This window comes from Mus musculus, chromosome 2 (genome assembly GCF_000001635.26).
Source record: "Mus musculus strain C57BL/6J chromosome 2, GRCm38.p6 C57BL/6J".
Lineage (NCBI taxonomy): Eukaryota > Metazoa > Chordata > Mammalia > Rodentia > Muridae > Mus > Mus musculus.
In genome coordinates, this window is record NC_000068.7 from 127,999,510 (window position 1) to 128,014,085 (window position 14,576).

The following is a 14,576-nucleotide window of genomic DNA, read 5'->3' on the forward strand; positions in this document are numbered from 1 at the left end:
TGGTTTTTTCCATCTATTATCATTTATAGGGCTGGATTTGTGGGAAGAGATTGTGTAAATTTTGTTTGTCATGGAATATCTTGTTTTCTCCTTCTATGGTAATTGAGAGTTTTGCTGGATATAGTAGTCTGGGCTGGCATTTATGTTCTCTTAGGGTCTGTATGACATCTGTCTAGGATCTCCTGGCTTTCATAGTCTCTGGTGAGAAGTCTGGTGTAATTCTGATAGGTCTGCCTTTATATGTTACTTGACCTTTTCCCCTGACTGCTTTTAATCTTCTTTCTTTGTTTAGTGCATTTGGTGTTTTGATTATTAGTGACAGGAGGAATTTCTTTTCTGGTCAAGTCTATTTGATGTTCTGTAGGCTTCTTGTATGTTCATGGGCATCTCTTTCTTTTCTTCTATAGTTTAGTTGAAGACATTTACTGGCCCTTTAAGTTGGGAATCTTCACTCTCTTCTATACCTATTATCCTTAGGTTTGGTCTTCTCATTGTGTCCTGGATTTCCTGGGTGTTTTGGGTTAGGTGCTTTTTGCCTTTGTATTTTGTTTGACTATTGTGTCAATGTTTTCTATGATATCTTCTGCCCCTGAAATTCTCTCTTCTATCTCTTATATTCTGTTGGTGATGCTTGCATCTATGACTCCTGATCTCTTTCCTAGATTTTCTAACTCCAGGGTTGTTTCCCTTTGTGATTTATTATTTCTATTTCCATCTTTAGATCTTGGATGGTTTTGCTTGTTTCCTTTACCTGTTTGATTGTGTTTTCCTGTAATTCTTTAAGGGATTTTTGTGTTTCCTCTGTAGGGGCTGCCCCCTGTTTACCTCTGTTCTTTTGTATTTCTTTAAGGGAGTTATTTATGTCCTTCTTAAAGTCTTCTATCGTTGCCATGAGAAGTGATTTTTAGACCCAAGTCTTGATTTTCCAGTGTGATGGTGTATCCAGGATTTGCTATGGTGGGAGAATTGGGTTTTGATGATGCCAAGTAACCTTGATTTCTGTTGCTTATGTTCTTACACTTATCTTCCGCCATCTGGTTATCTCTAGTGCTACCTGCCTTGGCTATATCTTACTGGAGCCTGTCCTTCTTGTAATCCTTGTGTTAGAACTCCTCAGAGTCCAGTTGTCTCTGTGATCCTGAGATCCTGGGTGTGTCAGAGTTCCTGGGAGTCAAGCTGCCTCTGGGACCCTGAGATCCTGGTGTGACCAAGCTCCGGGGATCATGTGATCCTGTGATCCTGGGCATGTTAGAGCGCCTGGGAGTGGAGCTTCCTCTGGGTGTTGTGGGACTGTCTGCGGAATTTGTGCCTTGTGGGTTCTTTCTAAGAACACATGAGAACACAGCTTTGTTTCTTCAGTGGCTATAAGCTATTTTCTTTTTGGAAGTCTGTTTTGATAATTTCTGTTTTACTCTAATTTTTCCATTTCTTTTCAGTTTCACATTTTTGCTGGCAGAGCATTCACAACTCCCATTCTCCTTTTAAATCCTGATGTATTTGTAATTACGACTCCTCTGTCATTCCTGCAGACATTTGTTTTTCTTACCCTCTGAACTTATCTTGCATTTATTATTTAGGTGATAATCTCTCTGTTCTCTTCAGTGCATCTGGTTTTCCTGGTCTGTAGATTTTTATTATTGTATTTCTTTCCATCTTCTGGAGTTTATTTTCCTACTTACAGTATCTTCTGAAAACTTTTTGTAGTTAAGGTTTTTTGCATATGTATGTGTATGGTGTGCACACATGTGTACATGCATGTGGAGGCCCAAGACTAACAGGGCTGTTTCAGCTAGTCTGGCTAGGCAGTTTGTGTGGGGCTTCCCTGTCTCTTCAGGATTCCAAGAACCCACATAAAAGCATTTCGGCTCACCTGTAACCCAGGATTTGGGTTATAGCTTAGCGGGTATGCATGCATTGTGGCTCTGGGATCCAAATCCTGGTTCCCATCACCCATTGAGCTGCTTTCCCAGCCCTCTTCCAGTGTCTTATTTTAAGGGTTATTAATTTCCTTAATGTCTCTCTTATTATAAACATTTAATGCTACAACTCCCCTTCTGAAATACTGCTTTGACATTATTAGTTGTGATTTAATGTAGAAAACTTTATTAATTTGAAGTATATTTTAACTTCCACTATGGCTTACTGACCCATATGTTTCTCAAGTGTTTTTTAATTTCCTGATGGCTGATACTTAAAGATGGTAAGAAATGTTTGACTGTTATTAAATTTTTAATTTGTGTTATGAGCCATCATATTTGCACTTGGCATTACTTACATTAGTGCTGACAACAGCCATACAAGGTAGAGCTAGTATGACCCCCGTATTGGGTATGTGAAACATGGGGCACTGGGCATTTCATTAATTTTCTCAACACCACGGAACAGCTGAGTAGATGGGTCTCAGGTTCAAATCCAGACCATTCAGATTAGGACTAACCATTGCATAAGCCGTCATTGTCTCAGTTACTCTTCTTGTTGATATAATAAGAATGAATATTCTTTATTCTTTTTTTTTTCGGTTTAATTCCTCCACAGTAAGAGAACACAGCCAGTATAGCACAGACTTTCAAAACTATGTCATGACCTACACTGTGGCATTGCGTGTGGTCAGTTTCAGGATCCACCTCAAAGGCATGGATGCTATTATCTGGTGCAGTCTCCTAAGTGATCAAGCCCAAGATTTTTGGCTAATGGCGTCTATAACTGTGTTAACTTCAGATTCTGATCACACTGAAGTTATGTTATTAGATGATCACACAGTTAGGGTTACCTTATCTTCCTGGTGAATTAAACTTTGATTTGTAGATAGTAGCTCCCTTCGTCCCTAATGTGCTCTAAGGTAGGGGTACGGTTCAGGCCCTAGAGCTATGGTTTGGAATTTCAGAGAACATACTCTAATCCACCCACTGCTGGAGTGCAGCTCACAAATCCCCCATCGTCTTGGGTGGGCATGGATGGAGAGGGTAGTTTATCATCATTCGTGGTGGTCTTCAGAAGGCTAGCTCATTCCAGTTGACTCTTTTGAACCTGTTGCCTGGCCTAGCACTGGCTGCCCTCTCTGAAGTGAGGTCTGACCTTTGTTTATCTTTGAGTATTGCTGACAGCCTGATTTGTCCGTTTTAAAGACATTTCTCTAGCATATTTGTGATAATTCCTACTAGAACAATTTTGACAACCGTATCTGTGCTGCTGTATTGGCAGAGATGAATATCCTGAGCAAATCTGCCTTTCTCTCCTCTGGCTTGTTTTTCTTAAGTCACCATGTATTCCCAGTGACTCAGTTCAAAGGGCACTTACCAACTCTAGACCGTAGTAGCATTCTTGATAGTAGAGTTCCTTTTCACGAGTGTCCCTTTCCCTCTGTATTCTGTGCTGAGCAGCCAGCTTCTCTCTGTCCTGATATCTCCTCTGCCAGTCTCCTTCTGTCTAACCTCTTGAGGTTGCTTAGAGTCTTCCTTTTCTCTGTCCACTTAGATTGCACTTCTTTGTGGAGTTTTAAATCCTTTGCCGAGGTAAGAACTATTTCCATGCCAGATTTTTCACATCTCTAGATTCCCTATGTCCCACGACCATTGAGACCAGTCCACTGGGAAGTCACACTGACTCTCACTTTGATACAAATTTGAATGTGTTCCTTTGAGGGTCCCCTATCCACGATTGGCCATTGCACACTGGTAGTCTCAGGGTGCAGAGGAGCAGGGGAGCAGGGAGACTGTTTTAGAGGACAATTTGTCTATTGAAATATTGGAGTTAGCTTATATACTTTGAGTTCTAGGCTCAAGTCATCCTCCTGCTTCTCTCTTTTGAGTAGTTAAGACTCTAGGCACATGTCACCTGCTCAGCTTTCTCTTACTGTCCCTGACTTACACCAGATCTTCTATGCTTGCAGGGTGTGTGTGTGTGTGTGTGTGTGTGTGTGTGTGTGTGTCTATCTGTCTGCATGTGCCTATGTATATGATGGAGGCCAGAGAACAACCTTGGGTGTTGTTCCTCTGGCACTGTCCACCTTTGTCTTATTAACATAGCATCTCTCACTTGCCTGGCATTTGCCAAGTAGGACAAGGATCCACCTGTCTCTGCTTCCCCAGTGGGGGGATTACAAACACACCCTGCTATTTTATTTGTTTCCATGGGTTCTGGGGATCTAACCTGGGTCCCAGCACATGCACAACCATCACTTTACTGGGCTATCTGTTGCCCCAGTCCCATTACCACAGATTTTTAATGATCAATTTTATTTTACTAGTCTATCCATTGATTTCTGTCTTTCTTGAGGGCAGGACAAAGTCTGATTCATTATAGACAGCCTGGTATCCACAACACAAGGCAGGCATTTGGGGACAGAATTCAAGAAGGAATATCCTCTGGCCCTTGCCAGTTCCTAAGTTCTGAGAATGCAATTCCTTAACAAGAGGGCTCAACACATGGAGGGCAGAGCCAGCTCAGTGGGCCAGCTCATCATTAACTCTGTGAGACCAACTCTGGATTCAGAAGACTCAGCCCAGATGTGGCTGTCTCCAGAAGAGTTATGGTCAATCTCCACACTCTTTCCTCTTGCCTAGGAGTGAATGATGGAGGCATGCAGAAACAATATTAACACAGTTCTAAGACAGCTAGCTCCCCTGGCCGAGAAGCTCTATTCCTCTGTGTGTTTCATTGGCCCTCTCTTAATGAGTAAGTTAAGATTGATTGCATCTGTTTCTTCTTTAAATTAACAAAATTTACCCTGTTTGTTTAAAAAGAGGGACAAAAGCCTGTTTCTAATTTGTTCTGATACATTTATTAAATGTAATCATCCAGTAAAAAAAATTCAGAGATGTTGAGAACAGCAGGAAAATATTAAACTTTCAAAATGCAGAGCTTGAATCATAAAACCTGTTTCATAGGCTCTCTATGAAATGGGACATAACCCCAGTGGCATTCGCAATTAGCTGCTGAGCTGCTCGATGTAACCCAGAGGGCCGAGAGAGAGTAGCACATCCACCCAACGTGTTCCCACTTCTCACAGATGAGATTCTGGGCTGCGTTACCCACTGAGGCTTCTGGGGCGTGCGTTTAGTCCACATTTCTTCCCTTCATTCGCTGTTGTTTTATTAAGAGTGAAGTCAGCTAATGGAAAATTTTACTTACTTTTGGAGGATGACTTTTTCTTTCCCCTACTCCCTTTTTCTTTCCCATTCCCCCATAAACCCCACCAGGAATAGAGAAACAAATGCCCCACTTGGGATACCCAAATAGAAGGAAGAAAAATTTTGCTCTACAATAAAGCCCTAAGGTGCTGTAAGAGTAGGAATCCCTCAGAAACCAAAAGATTGATTCACAATCATGTTATTGATGTATAGATATAAATTACAAACACCAATATGTATTCATGATATGTGTGTGTGTGTGTGTGTGTGTGTGTGTGTGGACACATGGGTATGCATGATACATCTATAGATGAAAAAATATCCTCTATAGAATAAACTGAAGCAAAGAGTACATCAAAAGATCATACACGATGACCAAGTGATATTCATTTCATCATTACAAGGATGCAAGGCTAGTTGGGTGGATGCCAATCAATAAGTGTGATATCACATCACCAGAATACACAGAAACAGCACAGGTCATTGTCATCAATGCAGAGGAGACAGTGCTTGTCAAAATTCATCATCCCTTCAAGATCAAAAAATCAACAAATTTAGGCATAGAAGGAAAATTACTTCTACTCAATGAAGTCAACGTGTCAGACTCGTAGTTAACAACTGTAAAGGGGAGAGTTAGAAAGATTTTCCTCTATGATCTGGAATAAAAGAAGGCACCCTGTTCTTACTATTTGTAGTCAGCATAGCATAGAAGTCTTAACTTGAACAATTAAACCAGAAAAAGCTCGGAAAGAAGGAAGTTAAGCTGATCCTGGTTGCTGATGACAGGCTTATGGTTAAAAACAAAAACCTTTAATGGAATACTCAATAAATATTTCACAGAGTTGCAAATGAATTTAATAGAGCCCCAGGACATAAAATCAACACACAAAATTAGTAGCATTTCTACATATTGATGCAAAGCTATCTGAAAAATAAAGAAAGCAATCTCAAATATAATAGCTACCAAAAATGACTAGGAATACATTTAACTAAAGTGGTAAAAAAAAACCTCTACAACAAAACAAAACAGCAGAACATTGGTAAAAAGCAATTGAAGAAGACAGAAAGCTGGAAATGAAGCTCATGCTCTTGAATTGGAATAATTAATATCATTAATATTGTTAAAATGTCCACAGGACCCAGAGTGTGAGGCCCAAATTTTAATCCTGTTCTTCGTAGAAATGCAATGAACACAACACATTCGTATGGCCTAGAAAAAAAACCTGAATAATCAAAGCAACCTTAATCAAAGTTACTAACAGCTCAGTGAGCCCCACTATATGACTCCAGATCCATAGTAACCAAACAGCAAGGTTCTCACATCAAACCAGACAGAGACAACAGAGCGGAGTGGAGAGCCCAGAAATAGACTTAGGTGCTTACAGCTAAATGATTTGTGACAAATGTATGAAGGACCCATGGAAGTGAGGGCAGCTTCCTCAGCCAAGAGAAACTAGACACACACACACACACACACACACACACACACACACACACACACACACTTGAATTAGTTCCTCATCTTTAACTATACACAAAACCTAGGTCAAAATTGATAGAGAGCTTAAAAGTGAGACCCTCAAACAATAAAACCATATAGAAGAAAATACAAGTTATTTACCTAAGCAAGAATGTTTCAGGACACTCCCAACCAAATGCAGGCCAAATTGATCATGTCAAATTAGGGAATGTCTGTGTGGTAGAGGAAACAACAGAGAGATAACCTGTGGAATGGAGAAAATATTTAAGAATGTATTAGTCAGGGTTCTCTAGAGTCACAGAACTTATGGATAGTCTCTATATAGTAAAGGAATTTATTGATGACTTACAGTCGGCAGCCCAATTCCCAACAATGGTTCAGTCATAGCTGTGAATGGAAGTCCAAGGATATAGCAGTTACTCAGTCTCACACAGCAAGCAGGCGAAGGAGCAAGAGCAAGACCCCCTTCTTCCAATGTCCTTATATTGTCTCCAGCAGAAGGTGTAGCCCAGATTAAAGGTGTGTTCCACCACACCTTTAATCCCAGAAGACCTTGAACTCGGAGATTTAATCTTCTGGAATCCATAGCCACTATGCCTCAAGATCTCCATACCAAGATCCAGATCAGAAACTTCTATCTCCAAGCCTCCAGATAACAGTCACTGGTGAGCCTTCCAATTCTGGATTGTAATTCATTCCAAATATAGTCAAGTTGACAAACAGGAATAGCCACTACAAAGAATTACATTTTCACAAAGAGAAAAGATGGCCAATGCTTAGCTGAATAGCAATAAATAAATAAGAACCCTAATTAAACATAGCAAATGAGGACTGGAAGATGGCTCAGTGGATGAGTCACTTGGCACTCCAGCAAGAAGACTGGAGTTGGCATCTTCAGAACTCCTTTGAAAGCCAGGCAGTTGCTCTGGCCACCTATAATTCCTGGGCCCAGGAGGCAGGAACAGCAGAATCACTGCAACAAGCTGACAGCTAGATGCTGTTGTCTAAACAATAAATGCCCCCCATAGGCTTCTATATGAGAACACTTGGTCCCAGTTAGTGGCACTGTTTAGGAAGATTATAGAGCCATTATGTCCTAAAGTTTAGGAGGTGAAGTGGTCACTGGGAGTGGGCTTTGAAGAATGACTATTATGGAAAATGCTGGAAGATAACAAGTGTTGGTTAGAATGTGGGAAGGGAGGGACCTCTGTATGTTGTTGCTAGGAAAGTAAATAAATGAGTGCAGTCATTAAGGAAAACAGGGGGTACTGGTTAGTTCATATTGTTCTTCCACCTATAGGGTTGCAGACCCCTTCAGCTCCTTGGGTACTTTCTCTAGCTCCTAAGATGAGGATCTTAAAGCCCACACCCAGTGACACACTTCCTCCAACAAGGCCACACCTCCAAATAGTGCCAATTCCTGGATCAAGCATATTCAAAACACCACAGAGAGGTTCCTAGTACCTTAACCCTCAGGAAATGCATACTCACCCTGAAAATCCCTTCCCACTCTCCAAGGTTTATATAGCCCTTATTCACCCCAAGTAAAATATATGTGCAAGCCATTTCAATAAATTCTGTCTAAAAGAGCTGTAACACTGAAATCCTTGTAGAAGGCCCCCTCTCCCCAGCCAAACCCACAGACCAAGAGCCTGCTGACGTACTGAACCACAACATTGGTTAAAGGTATAGAATTAGAGCTAGAAAAAGGAAGTGAATTTTTAAGAGATTAGTTAATAATGATACATTGTATTCTTCAAAAATGTAAAGAGTGTGGGTGTTATATGGTTTTACCATGGGAGTAATAACCACGTGAGGTGGTGTGTTTGTTAATTAGCATTGTTGTATCTCTGTGTGTATATACTTAAGAATAAGTTGTACATGATAAAATCATATGCTATCTGCCAATTTTAGAAGTGTGTTTAAAGGACTGGAGGGATGGCACAGTGGTTAAGAGCATTTGCTGCTCTTGTAGAGGACTGGAATTTGGTTCCCAGAACTCACATGGTGGCTTATAACTGCCTGTAACTCCAGTTCAAGGGGATCCAATGCCCTCTTCTGGCTTCCCTTGGTACCAGGCATGCATATGGTGCACATGGGGACATTCAGGCTAAGCAGTCATATACATAAAATAAAAGTAAATGCATTTTTAAGAAAGAAAGAATGAAGTCCCACTGAGGGTAGGGAGTTGTTTGGTTTGGTTAATGTTTTTAGGGCTGGGGTGGTGGCTCACTGTTCAGCACATTGTTCTTGAAGAGGGTACAGCTCCGGTTCTCAGCACCCATGTTGGGTGCCTCACAGCTGCCTGCAACTCCAGCTCCATGGGATCTAGTCTCTTCTGGCTTCTGTGGACACCTGCTGTGGTGTATACACACACACACACACACACACACACACACACACACACCAAACAAATTTTAAAAGGAAGGAAATTGAAATTAAAAAAAAGAAAAAAAAAGGAAGTAAGAAAGGAAAGGGAGGAATCAAATAAGAGAGGTGAGAAAAGGAGAAAAACAGGAAACAAGACTCTTGAAATAAAGGGGAAGAGGAAACGATACAAGAGTGTGTGTGTGCTGGGGCGTTGTAAAGTAAATGAACAGATAGGGGAACCCAGACAAGTGGGAATTTTGACTTATACAAAAAAGGAAGTGAGAAATGTAAAGCGTCTGAGGGTGAAGAGAAATCTGGGTGTGAGCCATGGGAAAAGGGAAGTGAGAACTGAGAGAGGGGGAGATCCGGTACAGTGGACACTCAGAGTACAGCGGATACAGAGGGTACAGCGGGTGGGAAAAGGGAAGTGAGAAGTGAGAACTGAGAGAGGGGTGATCCGGTACAGCGGACACTCAGGGTACAGCGGGTGGGAAAAGGGAAGTGAGAACTGAGGGGAAATTTGGTACATCGCTTAGGGCGGGTGCGGTGGGTGGGAGACGGGAAGTGAGAAATGTTAAAGCTATGGGGGAGGCAAGGAAGCCAGGTGTGAGCCATGGGAAAAGGGAAGTGAGAACTGAGAAATGAGAAAGGGGGTTATCCTGTACGGTGGGTATGGCCAGTATGGAGGATGGGAAAGGGGAAGTGAGGATGTAAGATAAATAAGGGGGAATCCAGATAAGCCAGAAATCTGAAATTTAAAAAAAAAAAAAAAGAGGAAATGAGAAATGTGAGAAAGGAAACAAACCAGATGAAAAAGGGAAGCAGGACAGAGGAGCGGCAGAGAGGCCTTGGCAGGAGAAAAGTTCCCAGGCCAGAGATATGCCACACTCCACTCACGTTGGCCTGGACCTGAACCTACGTGCTCCAGGGCCAGTTCTTTATGGGAGGAGACTGACAGCACTTAGGTAACTGTGAATTGCTACCTTAGAAATAGGATTTTAAGAAGTGAAAAAGAGGAAGAGGAAGTGGAGGAAGAGGAGGAAGGGAAGGGAGGAGAGGAGGGAAAGGAAGAGAAGGAAGGAGGCAGGGAAAGACAGGAGGAGGAAGCTAGAAAGTGTGAGTTGACAGAGCAGAGCAGTTGGTCAATGTAGAATTTTTAACCTGCCTTCCAGTACTCTTCAGCGTTTGGGGGGGGGGGTGGTTCAGGGTGGAGGGAGGCATTGTTCTCTTGCAGGAGTAAGCCACTAGTAGAATTCTGAAGAGTTTGAAAACAAAGCATATTGGTGTGATTAGTTGAAATCTTTTGGTTAAAAATGAAATAACCATTTGTCAATGTTTTATCAACAATGAAGACAATACCCAAAATTGTATGTGTGACCTCAAAGCTAATGTGATATATTGATAATATGATATAATGTGATATATTGAAATTATTCTGAGTAAGAGATACATTGTTACTTTTTTCCTCTTCAATGATCTGTGCTTTTAATTTTAAGGGAACTAATTTTCCCATGTAATGATGTCATTGCAAATTAAAACACTTTTTTCTTCTTTCTCTCCCTTCTCTCCTCCTCTTCCTCTGCAACAGGGTTACATGATGGAAACCAGAATCTCAGACCTGAAATGTGACACAGATGTGTTTGTAACCTTTGAAGGTGACAATGTGGTCATGCTTCAGGTAAGGGTTAGGACACAGTTATTCATTTTAAACAGCACACTTTTCAAGACCAAGAATTATCCAAAAAATCTGAAGTGTTTTGTACATTTTATCTTTATCTGATACCTTCATTTAATTGGCAGGTGTTTTCCTGTTAGGCAGTTGAACAGGGGATTGGGGTATTTGTCTTTTAGGTCATCTTTGATGTTTAAATATGTCTTTGTAGTTTTAGAAAACCACTAGCATGTACTAAGTCAGATTTTTATACTAGCAAAGCTATTCCAATAGAGTATTCAGGCCCTGAAGATAAAACGTGAAAAACAGAATGCTAAACTCCAAAGTATGGGGTGGCCAGTCAACACAGAAATGCATATTAGGACAAATTGGGACTCATTGTTGGCGAAAGTAGAAGAGGGTTTGCATGTTGCTATAGGACTATGTGTAATTCTACCCCAGGACTCTACCCTAATAATCATAAATATGGAATAAAAAACACTGAAGCAATACATTCTCACCACTACATAATTTATTATAGCAATAAGTATCAATAGCAAAATGATTATGTAAATCGTACTCTGACCACTCAGTGGGGAATTATATATCACCTTTAAAATTGTACTTGCAAGCAGTTCTGCTTCTAACAGAAATGTAAAACGTATGGTAAGTAAAATGATATGAAATTGCACACAAGATATAATTGTTGTGTTTTTAAGAGAATAACAGAGGCTGGACGACTCAGGGCATAAAGTGCTTGCTACACAGCTGTGGTCACTCAGGTTTAGAGCCTCGGAATCCATATAAAAAGCTGGGCAGTTGTGACAGCTGCCTGTAGTCCCAGCACACGGGAGACAGATCTGACTTCCATGGGACAAGCAGGCTGGCCAAACTAGACAAAAGGGAAAGCTCTGGGTTCAGTGAAAGAACCTGCCTCAATATAGACAGTGAAGAGCAATAATGAAAGACACTTGACATCAACCTCAGGCATCCACACGCACGTGTGCACTTGCACATACACGCATCTGCAACAAAACAAAAGGAACAAAACCAACAGACGAATAGTGGGGCTTGTGGTCTGTCAGTGGAATCGCCACCTCTTCTCCAGTTATCCCTCTTAATAATTCCACATCCTGGACAATACCCAGCAAACAAACAGGATGGGACTGAAAGGGATAATAAAGATACCAGCCTCCTAGGGGCCTTAGAACTAGAGAAATGAAAAGGCAATTACTTGTTCAGGTTTCTAAGAAGCATGGACAAAATACATTCCAAAATGAAAGCTGTTCCTATAGCCTAAGAACCAGAAACACAGTGGCCTAAGAGTGGAAAAACTTGACAATGTCTGCTTTGAATCAGTTAGGCACAAGGAAATGAGACCCTAACTATATTAGTCAGGGTTTTTCTGCTATGGACAAACACCATGACCAAGGCAACTTTTATAAGGACAACATTTCATTGGGACTGGCTTGCAGGTTTAGAGGTTCAATCCATTATCACCATTTGGGAGAATGGCAGCATCCATGCAGAAGTGGCACTGGAGGAGCTAAGAGTTCTACATCTTAATCCAAAGGAAGTCAGGACCAAACTGTCCTCAGGTAGCTGAGAGGAGAGTCTCAAAACCCACTCCCACAGTGACACATGTCCTCTAACAAGGCCACACCTCCTAACAATGCCACTCCCTAGCCAAGCATATTCAAACCACAACATTCCACTCCCAGGCTCCCATAGGCTTGAGTCTATGGACACCATACCTAGGCATAGCATAATGCAACAGTACCTTTAGTACAACTTCAAAAATTTCATAGTCTATCATAGTCTCTACAATATTAAAACTCCAAAGTTCAAAGTCTCTTCTGAAATTCATGCAGTCTCTTAACTGTAATCCCTTAAGAAATCAAAGTTAAAAAGCAGATCACATACTTCCAACATCACAGGATATACATTACCACTCCAAAATGTCATAGTAAGAAAATACTGGACCAAAGGGGTAAACTTCAAATTCTTCATCTCCATGTCTAATGTCCAACTCCTTTCATCTTTGCTGACTGCAACAAACTTTTTTCTCTTGGACTGATTCCACTCCCTATTGGCAGATTTCCTTAGCAGGTATCCCACAACTTTGTCATCTCTAACATCTTGAGTTTTCCAAGACTATTTCAACTTCAGAGCTTCTTGTTCCAGTGTCTGCGATCAGTACACAATCTTCTGTATTCTTAAAAGGGTTCGTTTGGGTCACTTCTCCAGCTCTGACCTCTTTAGCACTCTAGGCTCTGGTTAAGTCTACTCCACTGCTGCTGCTGTTCTTGGTGATCATCCCATGGTACTGGAATCTCCAATATACTGGGATCTTCTGCTGCAACTAGGCTTCACCAATAGCCTCTCATAAACTCCCTTCATGGTGCCAAGCCTCAGTTTCTTTGCATGACCCCTTGTGTCCTGGACCATCAATTGCAACTGAGGCTGCACCTTTACCAATAGCCTTCCCTGGCCTCTCACAGTGTCAAGCCTCAGCTGCTCTCCATGACACCTTTATGTCTTCAAAACCACCACCTGTGTGACTCTCATGCCTTACAAAGTCCAGCTGTACCACAAGGTATAACCTTGGCTATCTTTGGAGCACAGCTTCTTTGTGCTCTCAGAAATCACTTCCTAGATTTCACCGCAGTGATGCTGGTCTCTTCTTAATCACCACTAATTTCTTAGCTTCAGCTAACCAGCGTTAATTGTTCCAGTAGCCACTTCTGTTCCTGACTCTAAAGTCAGAGCCACATGGCCCCTTGTTCTACTACATTATCACCAGCTTTCTGTTTTTCAGCTCCTTCAACTGTCTAAGCTTGGCTGTCCTGAAACTTGCTCTGTAGACTAACCTTTAACTCTCTGAGTTCTTCTGAGTCTCCTGAGTTCTGGGATTAAAGGAATATATCACCATGCCTAGGCTTAAGCTTTTTCTACTTTGAACTTGCTCTGTACCAGGCTGGCCTTGAACTCAGAGATCTGCTTGCCTCTGTCTCCTGGGATTAAAAGTGTGTACCACCATGTCTGGACCTAAGCTTTGCATGGCCACTATTCCTCAAGTTCTAGATCAAAAGCCCATGTCCTACAGCCTCAAGATCTGGATGACAGTTGTGCTCTCCATTTCTGGATTGTAGTTCATTTCAGATCAAAAGTCCAAATGCAAACAGTAGCCAGGTCATAATAATGCTTAGATATAACTATGCCTTCTTCAACTGCAAACGCAGTTTCAGTCATTGACTCTTGGCTTCGTGCAGGGTACAAGATATAGGCTCCAAGGATCCACTCACTTCTGTTAGATTTCACTTTTTTTTATTATTATTATATGTAAGTAAGTACACTTAGCTGTCTTCAGACACTCCAGAAGAGGGGGTCAGATCTTGTTACAGATGGTTGTGAGCCACCATGTGGTTGCTGGGATTTGAACTCTGGACCTTCGGAAGAACAGTCGGGTGCTCTTACCCACTGAGCCATCTCACCAGCCCGATTTCACTTTATCTTCAACAACCTATCAAATTAGGGACTCATCAAAGAACTAATCCATTGATTTGTTCAGAGTCCTCATGGACCGATCACTTCCAAAGCCTCCCAAGTGGCAAACAAGCCTTGAGCACATGTCCTCAGGTGGTATTTTTAGATTCCAACCACAGTTCTTGTCCCTCTCCTCCCCCCCCAAAGCAGTTGATAGGGAGTTGAGCCCCAGCGTCACTTGGTCTCAGAAGAGTGAAATGTTGGGAAGCAGAACTCAACTCTCTCCTTCCCTGGCCTTAGTGAGAAGCAGAGAGGCTAAGCCCCTATCTTCACCCAGCATCAACAATCAACTTAATGAGGTGGCAGAAAACAGGACAACTTGACATTCTGCCTCCTCCTTCCCATGCCCAGGCAGGATAAATTAGTGGCCCATTTTTGTTAGGACAATATTGGACAAATG

General features: G+C 41.7%; 1 protein-coding gene across 3 annotated transcripts in view; it reads left to right on the top strand.

Annotated features, from left to right (window-relative positions):
• Positions 1–14,576, top strand: part of Acoxl (acyl-Coenzyme A oxidase-like) — a 287,456-nt gene that overhangs the window by 160,713 nt on the left and 112,167 nt on the right. For all 3 annotated transcript variants that reach the window (XM_006500273.2, NM_028765.3, XM_011239808.1), the window contains one exon: positions 10,568–10,657. In XM_006500273.2, the coding sequence (XP_006500336.1) occupies positions 10,568–10,657 (90 nt within the window). The remainder of the gene's footprint in view (positions 1–10,567; positions 10,658–14,576) is intronic.